This window comes from Anser brachyrhynchus (genome assembly GCF_964034855.1).
Source record: "Anser brachyrhynchus genome assembly, chromosome: 3".
Classification (NCBI taxonomy): Eukaryota; Metazoa; Chordata; class Aves; order Anseriformes; family Anatidae; genus Anser; species Anser brachyrhynchus.
In genome coordinates, this window is record NC_137696.1 from 99,943,905 (window position 1) to 99,964,595 (window position 20,691).

The 20,691-nt window shown below is 39.6% G+C and overlaps 1 protein-coding gene across 26 annotated transcripts in view; it reads left to right on the forward strand.

The window, feature by feature from the left end:
- The window catches only part of DST (dystonin), a 306,416-nt gene that overhangs the window by 99,874 nt on the left and 185,851 nt on the right, over nucleotides 1–20,691 (forward strand). For all 26 annotated transcript variants that reach the window (XM_080584837.1, XM_080584827.1, XM_080584857.1 and 23 more), the window contains 3 exons: nucleotides 12,443–12,532; nucleotides 15,371–15,448; nucleotides 18,076–18,168. In XM_080584837.1, coding sequence (XP_080440963.1) covers nucleotides 12,443–12,532; nucleotides 15,371–15,448; nucleotides 18,076–18,168 — 261 coding nt within the window. The remainder of the gene's footprint in view (nucleotides 1–12,442; nucleotides 12,533–15,370; nucleotides 15,449–18,075; nucleotides 18,169–20,691) is intronic.

Consider the following 20,691-nt stretch of genomic DNA (forward strand, 5'->3'; position numbering starts at 1 on the left):
TTGATCCTCTTTAATGTATGCAGACTTCATGACTAATTGGGAGTAGGAAAGAGAATAATTGAAAACAGTAAATTAAATATGCATGAAATATAGCTTAAGTGCATTGATATTTTTATGGCATGCAGCACTTTTGGAACAGTTGAGTGTATGTTTTTATGATCCTTTTTGTTTATTTATTTATTTATTTTAAATTGTTTTATGTAGGTTCTTATATGAGAAAGGATGAGTATAAGGAGAATTAAGTCTACTGTGAGGTTATTCTATGGTAGACTAGAAACACTAGAACCAATATGTTTCCTATAATAGACTAATATATTAATTCATTCTCTTTTTGTGGGTTTATTGTTTGCAATTAGCTCTCAGCACAGATTTTATTCAATATTTAATTATTTATCCTTAGAGATCATAAGAGATAAAATTCTACCATTTGCAATTAAGTGTTGGCTTTTTAATTAATTGTTAAATTATGCATGGAATTATATTTTATCTATATACTTTTGATGTGTCCACATTTAATAACCATTTATATACCAATTTAGAAATACTCTGGCTTGATCTTGCCCCCATGGGGCCAGTGTAACTGTGCCATTGGCTCCAGTGGGAGTAACGTTTGTCCCTCTAGCTGGACTCCAGACAGTAAGCAACCGCAAACATTCAGTCATAAACATTCCAAAATATTTTGTTCTACAACAATATTTTGTATACTTTGGGATGCCAGGCTTGATCTGAGGTAATATAGGTGTGTGACTGCGTGGGGACATAAGAATACATCTGAGTAAACAAGTTTTTTCCTGTAAAGAAGCATGTATTGTCTGTTAAAGATGTTTTTGGTGCTTTGAACAGGGAGATTTAAAGGTAGTAGTAATGTAATGTTTGAAATCCTCATCTACCTACTGAGATACAGAATCTGGATTCTAATCAGAATATTAAGTCTGCCAGCCTTACCTCTTACCTGCTTTAGGCAGGTGTGGAGTATATTGCCTTTCGTCTGAGTTAATGTATCCTTGCAGTTTTAAGCTGTGAAAGCCAGATTTATTGGTTGGGTTTGATACATGCTATTAACATTACATTTCAATATTTTAAACGATTCATCCATGATGAGGTGTATTTGGTGGCACGTGGTCCAAGGCTGGAAGGGAGAGGGCAAACTGGAAGGATGAAGGGTGAAGAAAACTGGTTGCACTGTGAGACAGAAGCATGTCTCCGGCCAAAGATAAAATGAGACAAAAGGTGGTTGTGGCTGCTGTTGATTTGAGGTGTTGAATTGGAACAAGGAGGTCAACAATGGTTTTTTGGTCACCATCTAGCATTCAAAGCACAGGACTTTGTGGCAATCATTTATCCTCATAACCGACAGAAAAAACAGGTGTAGAGGTCTGCATTTAAACTGGTCGTCTGCATGGCCTTTGTAGCCTGTGCAAAAAAGAGTTATTTCTTTGGCACAACTCAGCTCATCCTCAGCTCGGTGTGCCCAACAGGTCGGGGCTCACTGTGTGCTCTTTGCCGGCCTGTTGCAGGAGTGAGAGTGGCTACCCTTAACCCTGGTGTGGGCATGTGTGTTGTGGGATAAGTGCCACCCAGAGACAGACCTTCAGCCTGTCAGAGCATGCTGGAAATAACACTTGTTTTAGCAGGTTAATAAAGTTGCTAGCGAAACTGCTGGTTAGTTAGGTCTCCACTGGTGGGGAAGCACTGCTTCAAAACATAAAAGGGGAATGTCACTTAACAGCAAGTGATTGCAAAACCGCAGGCTCACCTTTCAAAGAAAAGAGAGAAGTGAGAAGAAAAAAACCGACAGCGAGCTTCTAAGCAGCCAAACTCCGCAAACTCGGGAAACCAATAGGTAGGGTCTCCTGGGGAGGTAATCTAAGAGAGGAAGGAATGCAGGAGGTCTGGCAGTCGCTGAACGCGCTTGTGTTGAAGACACAAAGGCAGGCTGCAGACGAGCAGCGCAGATAGGAGGCACAGTATAGAACATATTGCTGCTTGTAAGAGATGTGTCGAATGAAAAGGAGCCGTACAAAAAATGGAAATAAAGGTAGTAGGACTAAAGATTTGTATAAAAGAGTTAGTAAAACTTGATGGGATACAGTCAGACAAGCAAAGGTCCAGAACGAGTTATGGTAAGAGAGTGACATAAAAGTCCACAAGTGAAAGGTTCTGTGATTATGTCAGAATATGAAGAAGAAAGGAGAAATACAGATGCATTACTGAGGGGAAAAAATGAGATGTATTATTGAATGGTGTAGAGAAGACTGAAGTACTCCATCCTTTTTAGACTGCATAACACTGACTTGATGAAACACATTTTAATAAGATTAGAGTAAAACTAAGATAAGGAAAGGTCAGTTTAAAGAATATTTAGAGAAGTTATGTGCTTTCTAGTTGTGCAGTTTTATTCACCCAGCAGTTAGAAACTAATTGAAGTCATTTATAGCATTTTATCATTTTATTTAAGAGTTCACAACTGACTGGGGACTCCTAGGAGTCCGGAGTATAGCAAGCACAATACCTGTCTCCCAAATAGAAGGAAAGAATGGGGAATTACAGGTCTTACAGAGTAATTCACTCCGTGGGAAGGCAGTGAGGCAAATTCTTGAACTATCATCTATCCAACCTTTGGCTGGACGACTGATCTTTGAAAGCAAGCAGATGCAGGGGATGCTGTGTGAATGGTGTACCTCAAGTTTTTGACATGCTCCCACATGTAGTCTCATTAGCAGGTTACTATCAGAAAGCTTGAATGAAAGGTTCTGGGATACAATTTGCTTGGGTATTGCCATCATTAACAGCTGTGACTGCAGCCAAACCTGGAGCTAGCGAGAGCCATGGCCTTCCATTGTGGCTGCTGTCATGGCTGCCATCAGGTGCTGCCACAGCGTCCTCTGCCTCGGGGGGGCCATACAGTGAGCAAGGACCTGCTGTCCTTTCCATCAAGAGATGGGTCTGGACACCTTTCTGTGCTGCATCCTCAAGTGAGGACTCAAGCTCTGTCACTTCATCCTTGCAATTTTACCCTGTTTCTGTAACACTGTGGCTGCACCTTTCTCTGGCTCAGGCCTGGTGTCACGTTGTCAATAGGAAGTGCGGCCTTCACCCTGCCACGCTTCTTACAGGGTCCATCTCCTCTACTGGGCTGAGTTTGCTCATGCCTAGGAAGCTCCAATAGCTGCAGATTAACTCTGTGGGCCAGCACAGACGAGGAAACAGCTCATAACCCTGCCTTCTTGTAGACACGTGTAGCTCTCCCTTACGTTTGTGGGCATGCGGTTGTGAAACTCCATGTGGCTGCGCTACACCTCATCATTATGATGGCAAGAAGTTTGCAGCCATCTGTAATAAAGCACCAAGAAGATATGTATTCTTGGAAAATCAAGGACAGGTTGTGAGGAACTGTGTTTATTGAGTCTGAAACACAAAACTGAACAGAGACATGATAACATGTCCTCAGTATGTAAAAAGGGGGTTATGCAGAGGTGGGGGTGGACAAGTCTTTTCCAAAGTCAGGCTCTAAGGAGGGAGCAACAAAAAATTTGGCTTAGTTTACACATGATTTAGTTTGAAGATTAGCAAGGCAAAGTACCCCCCCCCAAAGGATAGTAAGCATAGTAAAACATTGAAGTGTACATATCATATTGTAAAATTTCCTTCATTTGAATTTTCAAGAATAAGTTAAACAAGCATCTCTGGAGCATTTACACCAAACTTAATCTGCTCCACTCCGTGGAATTGAATAAGATGATCTGTTTAGTCCTTTTTAGCCTCACGTTTGTATTATTCTGGGATAGTGACAAGCCTAATACAGACCAACCCTGTTATGAAAATAATTTTCAACTTTGAGTCTTAGAGCTGACCAATGACAAGTTTTTTATGAAGCTTATATTTTCATTAAATTACTGATTTCAATCTGCATCAATCCTACAGTTTCAGTGGGAATGCCTGCTTTCAGTGGGCAACGTGAAGATAATGTGAAATTTAATGATGTTTGCTTTGTATTCTTCATTACTTGGTATTAATGCATTTGTAAGTAAAATATTTTTAAAAGGGAACAGAATTAAAGTTACAAATTAGGCTTTAAGCAGGTTGTGAGTCACATTTTAGTTATCACCAGTAATATATGCTGAGGCTGCATCTCATAACAACCAGAAAATAAGAGATTTTGAGAGGGTTTTATAATGCACTTTTAATGTTTTTATTATTCTAAGATTTATACATAGTCTTATACACAAAAGCATCTGAACAAGGAGCATGGCATTGGGGAAAAATCATAAAGGGCTACTGAGGTGCAAAACAGGGGAGGGATGGACATCGTGGGCATTGGTCACAACTGGTACAAGAATTGTTAATGGGCTGGGAGCGTGCGTGGCATTGCACAGGACCTCCCCTGACTTGCAGTGTGTGGCATCTCCTTCGTGCTCACTGGGAGCTGTTCGTAGGGTGAAGATTACTTTGGTGAAATTGGTACTAAAGCTGGTAACAGGTACTAAACACGTACTAAAGCTCTGTAACTTAATATTTTTGGGCTTTAAATTGTGGCAATAACGGAGTAGATGTCTGTTTTGTGTTAGTAGATAACCATTTCTGCTGAGCTTGTGAATCTGTACAACATGGGCTCCATTCAGATGTATTTGCTGATCCCAATATGCAAAGTTAGTTGCAGCCAACCAAGACTGTGGAAGTGTTACAAGCAGTGGAGGTAGTGCCGTGTTAAAGATGATGACTAAGTGCAGTGGGATCTGTGGAGGTATTTTTAATGGCCAGACCTTGGTTCTAGTACTGACAACCCATATTAATTGATGTAGTCCTTTACCTCAGAAAGATCTGAGATGGGAGCTGGAATGGAGACAAGATTTATTTTTCTGCAATAAGCAGAAATAAGAATTTTGGGGAAAAAAAAAGACTCAAGACTTCTGGTTAAACTTGTCCTGCACAATAATTGTTTGAGATATCACAGAACTACTGAAATCCAGAAAAGAACTGATAAATGTGCATATTTGTGTCCTAGTTCTTGCTTACTACATACATAAGATTATGCACCTGCTTGCATACTTGCTGATTTGGGGATTAGGAGACCATTAGAATGCATTTCGTGAAACCAACTATAGGAACATGATAAATACAAGGACAAGGTTTAGCAATGTCCTGATTTTTTTTTTAATATGAACAGTAGTATATTTACCTTAAAGTCATACAAGTGTGTGTGTGTGTGTGTTTTTAATTATGTTGCTTTATTAAGAGTTATCCAGAGACATATGAAACTATGGGAGGTGGGGGATAAGATGCAAAACAGAGTATGCAAAAGCAGTGGGTTAATCAGGCAATATAGATGTCTGGAAGAGATGTGAAGGTTAATGTAAAAAAAAAAATTATTTTTATTTTTTGACTGATTCAAATTCAGGTACAAGGACAGGGTTTCAGAGGGGTGGAACACACTAAGTGTGTTCAAATCACAAAGTACCAATGCTAGTAGTGTGTACAATGTTGGCCAGTTGAGTAAGTGAAGGATCAGTCCAAGACTGCAGCCAAGGATGAATCTTCTGTTCTAAAATATCTGTTATAAAGATCAGGGATATTGAACTCGCTTTGTGTGGGAGACTTGTTTAAAAGTAACTTAGTAAAAGAATTTGAAATCATAAAGGGATTTTATGAAATGGAGTACCATTAGCTGAGCCTGCTGTTTGGGAAAATTAATATCCAGAACAAAAACAAATGGCTAGAAAACTGTGAGTATGAAATAAAGAATGATTTATTTCCAACGTAGCTAAAAGAGAAGTTTTCAGTACAATGGATTATCAGACTGGTGAGGAAAAGAATGAAGTGAAAGGGAGTTTTTGACAACTGGACCTGAAAGTGGATTGACCAGGGTTTGCTTGCCAGTGAACAGGCGTGAAGAAGAGACTGAGCACAAGTTTTCCCTTTGTGCCATCTTACCACACACTTGTGGTTGGGCGAGGGGGAAGCAAGTCAGTGTCTGCTTGGCCGTGCATGTCCAGCACGAGCACATTCACACAGAGACGGAGGAACAGCACCATCTGCAGCTGAGTGCTTGTGCTGGCTGCACCCACTGCTGTCCCCTGGGGAAAAGCTATGCCTGAAGGTTACCATTGCAGGGCTACCCAGTGATTAAATTATGCCAGAATTTGCGTTTGCTTATTTTCAATAGAATGCGTTCAGCTTAGTATAGGCTTCAGTACAAAAGATCATGACCAGGGTATGTATTTGGAGTTTGTTGTTTCCCCAGAATCTCTATCAAATAAAATTTTGGTTAAAAATAAGGAGATTAAAGAACATAAGAGAGAGCCAGAGAGAGGATGTTGATCTGCACAGAACAGCTTCTGCTCCCTGATCTTTAGGGGTGCCATTGGGTTGGCGATGGACCGCAGCTCAGAGCCTGGCTGTGCTGAGCAGGCTGGAGGGATCTGAATTACCCGAGGTGGAGTGGCCTTGGGGTGTATCAAGCAACACTCATGTATGCTGTGTGGGGCAATCTAAGAAGTCTGCAGAGCAAAATAAGTAGTACTGAAGACATTGGAGGAAGCAGCCTTGCTTGGCAAATCAGTCCCATGGGAAAATTTCGACAAATCCGATATTCTGACAATTACACGCTACATTTTCGCAAGGATCTTGTTGCAGCCTGTTCAGAGCTTTTAGGAAGAATGGCATAAGTCATGCTTTGTGTGTATTGGCATGGTAAATCTTTCTTTTTGCATAAAAACAAAATAAAACTTTGTGTAAGATTTTTTAGTTCTTTATTCATATCTTACATTTATTTGCCATGCAGTTGGAACTGGCAGTATGCTTCCTTTGTATTCAAAAGGTGAAAGGACTGAAAGATACAAACTTTAAAAACCTACAGAAAGCTGTTTCCTCATTCCTCACTAGTGCTTGTTGTACAATTTGTCTTCTAGAAACAATCTTCAATACATTTTTAAGAAGCTGAAAAATTAGGGAAGCTCATGAAGATGTCAGGATCTTAGGCAGTGGCCACAGCAATGTTTCAGCGGTCTGAGTGATGACATTTTCTGTGAAATGGTACAATTACAGCAGCTTTTAACCGTCTGTGTCTGTTATCTTATGTTTTACTCTAGCCAAAAATCTGAAGCCCTTCACATGATCCAAAATGTACTGAAGTGAATGGGAGTCTTAAATGATCTTTCTACGGGCATTGAGTCAGGATTTATCAGTGACCTCAGCGGTAATTAAGGCCTGACCTTCTTTTTTCCAAACACACCCACTGCAGCTCTAACTTTTGAGTCCTATCCCATTTTCCTTCCGAGGAGTTGGTAGTGCTTTGTATCTGAGCTGTGCATTTAATTAACTTCACTTCCCCAAGCGAACAAAGTGGTACTTGAAAAGACTTTCCCAGGCTGTGTAGCCTGAAAGGCCTCTCTTGGCTCTGTAGTGTTGTAATTCTTGATGATGCCTGGGGATAACGCTGTTTATTAATAAAGGCTTGTCAGCAAAACTTCAGTTTCTCAAAAACAGGAATCAGTTTTGATTCGACTACTGCCAGTTCTGAAAACTGTAAGGAAAGGCCTGGTTTGGCTTGTTCTCTCAATGATCTCTTCAGCTTACCTGTAACACAGATAAGAAAAATCCCAATATTTTAAGAAAGATACCTGATTACAATCGTCTGCTTTCGTCAGCCTGTACAAACTGGAACGATTGCAAGTGTGTGAGCACAAAGTCTGCCTTGGCTCCAAGGCCTGCGGCCCCAGGGTCGCGCAGTTGCCTCACTTCCTTGAGGGAGTTCCTGGCTGCCTCTGGCACATGGGAGTAGCTGCTGCCTGTTCCTGCCTTATCTGATCATACGCTCTCTCTCTCTGGCCTCTTTTGCCTTCTCCTCAGTATTCTGCAACACATTATTTCCTTTCCGTCCTACACTGTTTCAATTGAGAACATAATCCCTTAGCATTTTAGGTACTGGGCTGAGGCACGCTGTGCTGTTGAACCAATGTCTGTGAGGTGTCTCCATGCCAGGTGTGCATCCACTTTATACACAAAAAGGGCCACAACACTATTTTCCTGCCAGATTTTCTTCTGAAGCAGAAAAAGGGTAGAGATCGTTTTGTTTTCACAGAGTTTTAGCAGTGCATGTTCTCTCCTTCCTTTCAACACCAAGCAGATTTTGCTTGCAGATAGAGCAGGGACAGACTTTCCCATTTCATCCATACAGGCATAAGCAGCCAGATTTTTTCCATAGTCAGCACAGCACAACTAAAAATATCAAGAAAAAAAAATAAGAAGTGGGTAAGTTTCATCCCGCTTTTTTCTTTTGTACAGTTGTTGTCAGGTTCTCTACCTGGCTATGGCTCCGTGAAGTGCATCAGTGAAAGAGGTTTTAGGTGACTTCACTGCCAAGACTTATAGTCACAGCCTGTAGCTTGTTCTTTGCTGTGGCCCATGGCCAAACCAGAGGTCACTGTGTGCAGATTCAGTTCAGATGTGTAGATGTCTAGGGCTGTTGAGATGTGTGAGGGTATTCAGGACAGGTTTGTGAGAGATGGACTGGACGGACTTCGGCAAACCTTCATCCTTCTGGAGAAGCAGCTTTGGGCCAAGTGGCATAACCCTCAGCACATGAAATGGTCTTGGGTGTGTGCCCATGCAGCTGAATCACGGCTTCATTTTCTGTCACTGGAAATGAGAACCAGGCAGACTGAAGACAATGGTGTCAGGTTTGTTGTGACACCAGCCTACAGAAAAGGAAATCAAGCCCTGTGGCTCAGGGCCTTTAACTGCAGAAGGGGAATTGTACTGTTCACTGGGTTGTAACTGATAACAACTCGATTGCAGGGTCAACCAAATGCGTCAGCTGAACAGTATGATGAAGCTATGCAAGTTATGTGGAGTATTAATTCACTAGCTTTCGGAGGCAGCAACCATCTTTACGGTCTTCATTTGTAGAGTGCCTAATGTGCTGGGGTCTGGGGCAGGATTACAGTTCTGTGTCTGCTCCAATTTTAAAAGCTGTTTTTATTAGTGGTAGCGCAGGTTCCTCAATGCAGAGCTTAAGTTTACTGGGAATATATGATATGAAAAATATCTCATGCTCATATCAAGGGGGGGGGGAGCCTTACTTGACACAAACATTGTAGTATGCATGCCAGAAGAAGAAGATCAGAAGATGAATCATCTCTGAAACAGTACCTTAAATCTTCCCTGTCTCCTTTTGACTGATGAAGCCATTTTGCTTCTCATTTTTCATATGCCCCATAGCCACTAAATACCTCCCACATCTTCCTTAAAGAATCTCTTGTCATGCCCAAATTATCAAATCTCCCACACTCACATGGGTATATTGCAAAAAGCTGCCTGAGGCAGCATGTAACCTACTTTGCACGTGGACCTTGCAGAGCGCAGGGCTGACAATTCTGCTGTTTTATTGAAAAGCCACAAGAAGTCTTAATGAAATGCAAGGGGGGTCTGCAAATCCTGCGGATCCATCCAGGAACCTGAATACGTGTGGTATGACACAATTTGAAGGAGTCTGAATGTGTCAGGAAAACAGCAGTGAAACAATACTTGGTTTTTGTGTGCTTAAAGATCTAAGAATTCATTATATGTGTTGAGAGGCAAAACCTGCCTGAGCGATGATTGAGAGAGAGGTTTTTTGAGCTTTTCCTCAAGTAGCAATGTAGGATCTCTTGAGAAGCACAAAGTGTTTCTTCTAGATGTGGCCTCCTGCGTTGAGTGAACGCACTTGCTATACATCAATTGCCCAAATACATCTTTTCAGGTGCACATCTGCTGCTCAGGGCGTTGGAACAAATTCTGTATTATGTTATCCTGAGCTAGCATGTCACAGTAGTATGTCCTAATTAATTAATCTTCTCAATAACTGTCAGTCAGTGGTGGCACTAAGAAAGAAGTCTAAGGCATATTGCTGGTTTTCCTGTTGTGAGACCTCTACGGCACTTTCTTCATAAACCGTATGGATTCGTCTCTGAAACATCTGTGATTTCCAGAAAGATGAGTTGGGGAAAATGGTAGTTTCTGAAATACTTTGGAAACCTCAGAGTGTAAGAAACAGATAGAAGGTAAACAAGTGTACATTGTGAGAGACAGGCCAGAGGATAAATCATCTTTAAGGCACAAAATTATACTGCATCTAATGAGAAAATAAAATAGACAGATTAGAAACTGTTGAATTTTCTTATCTCACAATTCTGCACGTTACCATTGTCAGGAGTTTTGTGTTGAAAAGAGGGGAGACGTTGACTTGTGTGCTTGCGATGGCTCTTCAGCAGTGCTGGTCCCATGTCTTTTAGATGTACGCCCCTTTCCTCTGTCCTTAACCTGATGTCCTCCCTTGTCTCTAGTCGCCAGCCTGCATTGTGGCTCTGGTCTGGCTTAGGATTCAGTTCTCCTAAGGGAGCTGGAGAGTGACACGTCCTGGCCAGAGGAGCAAGGAGGAGAGGGACCCTCTCACAGGGTTTTATTGTAGAAAAATTGCCTGCTTTTGTGGGAAAGTGTACAGCACTCAGTTTTCCGTGGTTCTTTGAATAGAAAACTAAAAAGGCACAGTTGTTTTGGGTTAAAAAATGAAGACCCTTGTGCTTTTAGTTTTTTCAGCATTTAGCATAATGAAATCTAGTATTAGGGGTTTTCATGTTATCTTTGAGGCTTTCCTTTTCTTCTGCCACATATATACTAGGAGAACATTTGTTTCTTTGTTTAGCTTAACAGCAGTTCACATTCCCAGAGATTTTTTCATGTGTCATTTTTTAAAAATTAATTGCACATTGGATTTTTAATCACAGTTGGGATTAGAATTAAATTACATTGTATATGTGTGTGAGTCTATAAAGCTATGTATAAGAGTGATGTTGTGCATGTACCTTGATTGCATCTGCAGAATCTTTATAAATGGTTTGGAAAATATTATCTGTTGTAATTCTGTATGGAACAGTCTTCTAGATGGCTTGTTCTGGCTAGTCTTCAACACGAACGTAAATATACTCTGATACTATTCCCAGTTAAGATGATGGTCTTTGTAAAAACGGGTCACATGGTAATTTCAAGTTTAGAAGTTGGAGTAAGAAAACCTGAATTAAAAAACATTTATCAAGCTGATCACCAGTATGGAGGCAGTGATTTAATCAATAAGATGGATCTAGAAATCTCCCCGAAAGTCAGGTAAACAGAACTGTTGCATAAGGCCAAAGGTCTGGATTGATTCCTGCTGTCCTCGTCATGCACACAGAAATGCTGGCAGTCAGGGGATCGTCTTACAGATCTTGTATTGGAAGCGCAGTTTGCCTCTAGTAGATGTGAAAACTTTAGAAGAACCTTTTGATGTTGTATTTTATCATCTGGAAGCTTAGGAAATTTCTGACCTGGCCTTACTGGGAACATCAGTGAATCAACATTAAATTGTATCTGAAAAGCCCTCAACCTCTGCCCTGACTGACAGTGTCAAGAAGCTCTGCATCTGAGAAGTGAGGCCCTTTGTTTCACTTTTAAAGAGCGAGTGGCTGAAATTTTTAACAATTTCAAATAAGATTATACTTGAGCTAGCTAACCTAACGCTAAAAACCGAGAAGTTGGCCTATGGGCAGACATCTTTCAGCTTTGTTGTTCCCATCAGAAAAGTGAAGGCTTTCAGCTGACTCTCTTCTTATTACTTCTGCTCCCTCACTCATGGCTGGCCTCCCAGGATCTGCTGGTTATCAGCTCTTCTCAACCCGTTTCAGTCAAAAGAGGTCAAGTGGCAAAGGCTGGCTGTCTCTTAGGGGGCATAGGGGAAGTGGATCCAACGGGTCGCTGACCACGGGCACAGGAGCACTGCAGAGCCGTCAGGAGGGTTAACCTCTGCAGCTGGTGGGAAGGGCTGTGTGTGCCCTTGGCTTCCCCGGATCAACTAAACATCATATTTCTTTGGAACGTTGTAAAAGGATGTGTGAGCTGTTGGGAAAACTCACTCAGCACTGGGAAACATGTTGTTAATTGGTGGGCCATATGGCTTGATTAGTAATATGTTTAAAGGCAGAATGTGCATCGACTTCTGGCCTGACAACAGTGAACGTGCGTGCTGAGGGTAATACATGTGCCAAGACAGGATTTTGCTCTGTGCATTTTTTCACAGTTCACAGAGTCTAGCTAGCATCATCTGTAAGTGATCAAGATTTAGGTCAAAATAGGTGAATATCTGGTATCGTTTAAACTGTCAGATACTGATTTTTGGTTGCTATATGCATTCGTTGCATATAACTTGACACTGTTTTCAATAAAATTAAATAAAATACAATGGAACAGTATGAGTGCAGACAAGGGTGTGAATTTTGCCTGTTATTATAAAGAATTTAGATTTGTAAATTTGTCATGAAAGCGAAAGTTGATGTATGTGTATGCGTGGATATTAAAAGATAACTGTTTATATGACTGAATTCTTTGGTATAAACGGGGGACTTAAATTTTACTTTTGCATTTATCTGTGCAGGTTCGAAAACATGTGAATGACCTATATGAAGACCTAAGAGATGGACATAACTTAATCTCGCTTCTAGAAGTCCTTTCTGGAGACACCTTGGTAAGCTTTTAAATCAGAATGCAGGAGTTCCAGTTTGTTATATATACATACACTCTGTTAACTCTTAGGGTATTGACTGCTGGAAACTTCTTTGATATTTCCCATAACCTGTGACTTGATACCAAAGACACAAGTTACTATATTTCTGTTGGTAAAATATTGCACCATGAATCCTGTAGGAGAATGCAATCTGTTTGCTTCATTTCTTGTGGTCAGTGAGACTTCTTTTCTTAATAGGGTAATATACTAGTTTTTCTGCTCTTCCCTTTTCTTTATAATTTTTCTTTTAACAAGTACTGGATGCTTAATATCGCTTCCCATTAGAGGGAGTAACTTACAAATAGCAAGGGTAAAATGTCCCCTAAATTGTCTAACACACTCCTCAAATGTCATTTCCTTTCTTTGTGAGCATTACTTCCTTTGCTTGGTATTTGTTCTCTTCGTTATGTTCTTCTTTTCATGCTCTTCTTTTCATTTGTGGTCTGTCTTGTGTCTTTGCTGTCCTGTCTCCTGTCTGTTATATTCATTAGCCAAGAGAGCGAGATTTTTTGAAGACCTTACGGTTGGTGAGTTCAACAGAAGCATGCGCATATGAACAGCATGAGGATGTGGAGGATGAGGATAAGGGGGTAGGTGCCGACCCCCATAACTGTACTAACATAGTGTTTGAAGTGTGGTGTCTGCTAATGTAAAAGTCGATTCTTAGTTCAGTGTTCTGCAGTAGTTCCATAGAAAGGACAAAAGAACGCATGTTGGTAAACCAGGACACGTATGTTTAAAATGGAGGTATGGTAAGGACAAATATTTATTTGGCCTTTTTTATGAACAGCTAAAATGCTAAGGTTTAATGTAGCTGTTTGTTACTTTCACTAAGCTGTACAAAACCAAGGTGCAACATTATCAAAATCCTATAGGACTTTTATTTTTTTCAGTTAGGGAATTACAGTAATTCCAGAAATTCCATTAAACCAAGCTTTTATACATGCAATCTCTATTGCCAATTTACAATTAATTCAGAAAAAGCCTTGAAGGCTTTAAAATGATGGCAGAAAATCAGTTTGTCTTAGTTAGAAGCCTCACACACAGTGTATTTGATGTAATATTGGATAATATTTTGAAATGAGGTAATTTAGAAGCGCAAATCTATTTCTTAGAATTTATCAAATGTAATAGTTACTTTTTCAAAGCAGATAGTCAAAGTAGAAGCTATGTGACAACTGTGTGTAGGGCTACCAAGTATATGGATGGTTTGCAGGATTTATCTTTCTGGCACCAGATGTTGAATTACTGTTTCACTGTGTTTCAACCATCCAGAAGGGAAATATCTACCTATGAAGTATAAAATGCTGAGTGCTTGTTAGTCCAAGAAGCCATTCCATGCCTTTGTAGAACCTGCATTGTCAGTGTTTGCTACAGCAGCTTGTTGTCATAGGGCCTAATTATGTTCTTGGCTCTGTGTGTGTCGTGCTGCAGTTGTGGTTTCAGTGGAATATGTGTGCTTTTCTCTAGAGGCATAACATCCCTCACAATGCTGCGTTTTAGCTATACAGTAGAAAAAAAAATATTTCCCCTCTGAGATCCTCGACCTTTATTTTGTGACACTTTGGGATTTATTTTACTCTCTCTGTTTTGTAAAGCAAAGTTCCAGGTCTGCAGTCCTTCATTGCATCCATGGAAGTTATTCAGTAGCAAGGGCTGCAGGGACTGATCCTGGGCTCTTAGTGTGAAAAAGAAGGAGCTAAATCAAAGGTTCTACAATGGAAATTAAAGTTTTTTGTGTTTCAGTTTATGCTTCTTATTCAACTCCATTTTCCCATGTTTTGTTTTGGCAAGCATCTGATACTCCACAGGGGGAAAAAAAGTCAAGTGAGGAAGGCTTGGGTTTATCTTTGCGTTTCACAGCGATTGTCTGAGGAAATACTCTCATTCATGGCTGAGCCCTAGCAATTATAGTTTGCTTCAATTTATTGCTGTGAAAGTTTGTGAAAAATCAGAAATAAGGAAGAAGAACATAAGGATTTGGATAATATGATGATAAAAAATTAACTGCTTTCCCATTGTTGATCTGTGACAGCTAAGTAAAGTATTCTTTTTCTGTGTGATTCTTCTTGGTGATTTTACACTAACTGCATGCAGTTTTTCCATGTTTCCATTAACACACCGCTCATTTCACAGATTCTTGCTCATATGTTTTTGATTTGAGAAGAGTGATTAGTTTTTTTCACGCTTTATAATGTTTACCCAAGTCAAGAGTTTAAATATACACTCTAGGGCTGTATATGTTGTATTATGTCTTTTTGGAGGAAGGTATTATCTTTATTAGATGCCTTTAAATAAATATGTATTGCTGTTACAATGATTATGCAGTCATATCATAAATAAATGGTGTTAAATCATAAAAGTGTGTACAGAGATAAGCTTTCCATTACAGTTTACCAGAGCAACATAAACGTCCATGACATTACTTATATTTTACTTTGCTTAATATGCTGTCTTTTATAATTACATATTGTAGTTTGGTTTCTGTAGATTCACGTGGGGCCTTTTTTTAGCTCTCTTGGCCAAAGTAGTACTTTACAGGGAAACAGCTATCTGCCAGCATGGAGCAAAGTTGCACCTTGGGACACTGATCTTCCTTTCCATCCATTGTACTAAAAAATTTCAACTACAGCTTAAAAAAAGGAAAGTCATTAAAGCACACTTTTCCACCAAAGACATTGGCTATTGGCTTCATTAAAACTGTAGAGCCTAGAACATTATATGTGGTATTTTTTGAGCCAGACTGTTTGTTCTTTTGTCTGAAAGGGAAATCTCACAATTATTGTTTTCCAATTTTAGCCCCGAGAAAAAGGTCGGATGCGTTTTCACAGACTCCAGAACGTCCAAATTGCACTTGACTATTTGAAAAAACGCCAGGTACGGTGAACATTTTGATAAAAGATGTTAACAAAAGTTGCATAACCAGTAACTAATAAATAAAAACAATAACAAAAAAAATGTCCTCCTTGGTCATTCATGCACACTGTAACATAACAGCTGCTGGTATAGGGCTGGCTTGATCTTGTGCTTGAGACAGTAAAGAGGGATGTATTCAGAAGTAGCTTTACACCAGTCTTTTCTGAGCAATAACATCAACACATGTGGTAGAAGATTGTGGTAAAGAGGAGAAAATTATGGGGAAGATCCACAGGAATTGCTTATAATAGATTAAAAATCTCGCAAGCTGTTCAAACACCAGCTGGCATGTATTATTTTTTTCACAAAATCTTTTTTTAGTGCAAAATGCAGATTCGGAGAAATTAGAACTTTGTATGGGAGTCACTCGTTTTGACAGTACTTCTTTTGGAAAACCCTTTTCGAGCCTTGTTCCTGATAAAACCAGAACTCTTGTAGAAGGTTCGGGTTTAATTTCACCTTTGGACCAAACACTTGAAAACTGCACTCCCTGGTGGTTTTCTACTGCAGTGGAATGAGTTTCTTTCTGCTTTTACATTTCTTTTACATTTCTTTTAGAAATTTAGGATTCTCGCTTTTTCCTTTTGCAGTATGGCAACATTCAAAAATGTCAAAAAATTTTTTGGAAATTAAAACTACATCTCTGTCTAACCCATCCTTATGAATTGACACTGGAAATGAGCTGTTTTGGTTGATTTTGATTGATTAGGTTTGTGGTTTTTTTGCTACTTTAAAAGTGTGAAAAAGTGTAAGGTAGAAAAAACATAAGCAGATACTTAATTTTTATTTTTTAAGCAGATTGCCTTTTCCGTATTGTGAGTGTAGTTACAGACTTTAGGTTGTGGGGTGATATTTGTGCACCAAGAACTCAATCCTGCTTCCCTGAATTCAGAGGGAACTTATGTGGGCTATTGAACAAAAATGCTACTCAGTAAATGAAAGGCTACTTGAACTGATGATCACAAGGGCATTTTTATGCAGTGAGACCTCTGGATTTGTGCTGCACCGTGCCTTATTTCTGTATGCCAGACCTGAGGTACATGTCACAGGACATGTAAAATCAGATCAGCCTCTCTCCCTGGGAACAGCAGGCCTCCATCATGTGGCTCTTGACTGTGATCTGAGAATTTTTGTGCTTTCTTCAGCCTTGCAGTTTCATGAAGGTGTAAGCTGTACCCTAGCTTACAAAATAATTGTATGCTGTTGTCGTTCTTGGGTAAAAGTTTCAGCTCCCCCTCCCCTTCTTATAGAGGGGGTCCTAGCCTGGAGTGAGAGCTGTGAAAGGTTTTGAAGGCAAAGTGACTTTTCCAGAGACTGGGGTTCAGCTCAGGAAGGAAAGGCAGAGTTAAAGAGGTGTGGCACTCTTGTTATTTCTTTCTAAACCATATTTAGGAGGTAACTTGCTCAGGGTGGATGTATAACCTCCAGACACAATGCTTTATTGTTACTTAGGTTAGAAAGAGTCTATATATGGATAATTCTGGAGCCTGACTTGGGGGGAAAAAATAAAATACAAAGAAAAAAATAAAGAAGAAGCATATTTGACTATCATGTTGAGCTTTGCCAAACACAAACAGCTTTCATATGCAGTGAGAGGAAAACATTTGGATGTATTTCATTTCTTTTTTTGAACTGGGGAATACACTTTTTTCCAGAGAGAGTGCTTTTTTTTCCTTTCTTTCTTTTTTCTTCTTTTCTCTTTTTTTTTTCTTTTTTTTTTTTTCTCCTAATAGTTGAGATTATGTCTGCAGAGCAAAAAGAGAACATGCCTTTACTTGTTTAGTGTTGATAACAGGGCATATGTTATAAAGCATATGCATGTAGCTTTACTAGCATAAGCATAAAATACCTTTTATCTGAGTCATCATTAATTGCTAGGCTACCTGGATAAAGAAGACATAGGGAGAAATTGAATGGAATAATAAAATACAACAAAGAAAATAGAATTATTAAATTTACTCTGAATGTGAGTATATTGGAATGGCAAAAATACCAACCTTTGTTTTAACCCTGTTAACCTTTTCATGTTTACAGCATTGTGAATGAGTAAAACAGCAGAGGTGATAATAACCTTTGTCATTATTATGGCATTTTTGGGATAATAAATTCTTGGTTTTATCAAGCTAGGTTGTTGTGCTTTTAACAGGCGAGTTCTCTTGTTGCTGGATTCTGTCTTTGGTACGGGAGAGCATGGGGAAAGCCAGTGATCACTTCCTGAGATTCAGCATTGCCCTGAGACTGATGTGCCACAGTTACAGATCTGCATGTCCTTGTTATCCTTTCCCCATCTATCACACCGTCCTGCTTTGACACAGGCTGAGATGAAGGGCATTTGGCACAGGGACCGGATTTGCCGGCATAGTGACAGCTGAGGGATCTCCTCAAGTCAGCGTGGGTGGGAGAGGGTGATTCCTTGCAGGCCACAGGCGGCCAGAATTTAATTCCTTTCAGCTTGTGAGAACTAAAGAAAATAACGGAGTAGGTTCAGGAAGTGAGTAATGCTTCCTTCATAGTCGCGCCTATGTAGTGCGGTATGTGTTCTTGGCATATTTATTTCAATTCTGTGTGTTTTCTTCCCTCATTGGCAGGTGAAACTGGTTAACATTAGAAATGATGACATAACAGATGGGAATCCCAAGTTGACTTTGGGGTTGATATGGACCATAATTTTGCACTTTCAGGTAAGTCTAGTTTTGCTTGGCAATATGTTTTCACTAAGATTCCTGCATACCTTTATTTAGGACCTCCAGATAGCCTGTGCAAAAATACACATTATGCCTCTAACGTGGATTTGAAGGTTTTGATGATTCTGTTTTGGTGATATAAATTAAATCTTAAGGTGTAGTTTGCTGTCTAATTTCTTGTCTGTGCAGTCATAGAAAATACCTTGGTTTTTGAACATTATTTAAGACAGAGATTGGTGTATTTCTTTCAGCACTTGGATAAATAGGCCTTGTTTTATTCTACAGACTGATTTTGTTGAATATTGAAATAAAGAGTTTAATAATCTTGTTTCATTCTGGATCTAAATTTCTTTTCTGATATGAGTATTGTGGCAAGCACTACTCCCAGCATTTTCAAGCAGTTGGTAACAGTTCAGCATTTGTTTTTAGTACAATAAACGTGATGGTAACACGGGGTCACACTAGGTGGCACTCCAATTGTTGTACACTGGGCAGATTGTGTACAGTATAATGCAGCCTTACAGTCTGTGGTGTTAAATTGCTCCTCAAAATGGGGCCTTCACAATGGCTGTGGCTGTAGATGATGTAATTCAGATGACAGATAATTCCCATTTACTGACTGCAGCATTGTTAGCAATAGACTTGGTGCTGTGCAGTCATTTTAAATGGTCGAAACATTACACGATTGTACAGAAAAAGCATGGTTCACTTAGGAATGCCCTGCACTGGACTTATGATTGGAAAAAAAACACCTTTTAAACAAACAAACAAACAAAAACACAAACAGCTGCTAAGGTCTTGTTTCCCTTCTTGTAAATTGTAAGGAAGAACAAAAGACACAAATAGGACCAATGTGGCAAAGGTCTAACCATGGTAGGCAGCTCAGCCAAGGCCAATGCACAGGGTAAAGGAGAATCTAACTGTTCAACATCTACGAGGCCCTGAAGTTCCCTCAACCTCCCTGTTATCTCAGTCTTTAGCTTAACTTCTACGTGGTATATAGAGAAAGAAGTCTGGGCATAAGTATATTTGAGCATGACCCACAGAATAAGCCATGGATGAATGTTGCTGCGTTTTAAGAAGTAAAGATTATTAAAAACATGGATAGAAGCAGATAGTGGTAATGAAACTTTTAACTGATGTGTGTTTTATCTTTTTGAACCTCATGAATAGGTTTTTGCAGGATTAAATTTTTATTTTTTCTTGCTAACTGATGCATGGGACATCTGGTACAGTTTTGGATGCTTATAGAAAGTGATGAAAGCTAGCATTACTATTTCCACCTGTAAAAAAAAAAAAGAAAGAAAAACATAAAGTGTCTAATTTAGGCGAGCTGGTGTGACAAAGATTTTCCGCTGTAAGGTAGCCAGCTCTGTGTGAAATATGTAGGACCATTTAAATTGTAGCTGAAACACTTACTTCACTCTATACTGACCCTCAATAACCATGACGTAAATCTCTACCAGTGTAATTCAGGTCTTGTAAATCTGTCAGATTTCATTTTTTCAAAATAATTTGTTAAAAAATCTATGTTAAAATATTTTTAAGAATGGATAGTTCTTAGACTGAATATTAAACCACATTAGTACATATGAAGTAACCAAAGAAAAGGATTTTATAAAATTATTTCTGTCTTTTTAGTAGTAACAGCTGCAGTATCTATACTGAATGCAGAAGGGATTCGAAAAGTGATGGATGCTCTGTGCTTATCTGTGCAACCTTAGCATTTGCCTGTATGCCACTTCTTTTGAGGCATCTGGAAATTTGGTGTTGTTGGCACCTGTGTATGTCAGATTCAGGTTTAGAATACATAAGGAAATTCAGAAGAATGTGCGTACTTACACTTAACAGTTTTTTGTCTTCACTCAGATTTTGAATGGGGGAAAAATCTGAATTGAAATGTCTAACAGCAGAGTCTTAATGAAAGAGATGAAGCTTCGTGACAATAAGAGTGTTTATGCATGGAGTAATCCTATATATATATTGGGAAAGTTGTGGTGAGATTCAATTCTAAATTCTCCCTGTAATCTGATAATCTGAGGGATAGAGGTTTGGTCTATACAGCTGGTATAGCCTGGAGAGTGATTCAGCTAACCACCTTCTGAAGCCTCTCTCCATTTGACTAAACATAAACATCTGTTCTCGTTGGAGATTTATGAGACGCCCACATAAGTATGAAAAGCATGACAGGTTTTATGGGAGGCACACCGTCAGCTGGGGAGAGACTGAGATCAGGCAGGATAAGTTACATCTTAAATGGAAGTAAACATGTTTAGCAACAGATTTGAGACCTGGGGCCCAGTCAATACAGCGGGTGGAACTTGGTGGAGCAATTGACATGACTCCTGTAGTAGGTGCTTAGAGTACCTACTGAGCAATTTAGTTGCCCAGCGTAGGCTCTTGCTGTGGTCTGAGATGATGCATCGTATCCTGCCTCACCTGTAGGTGCAGATGCAGCTAGGAGGAGAGTTACCTTAGGTCCATTGTTGCATCTGCTATCCCCATGTAGATATCCTAGAT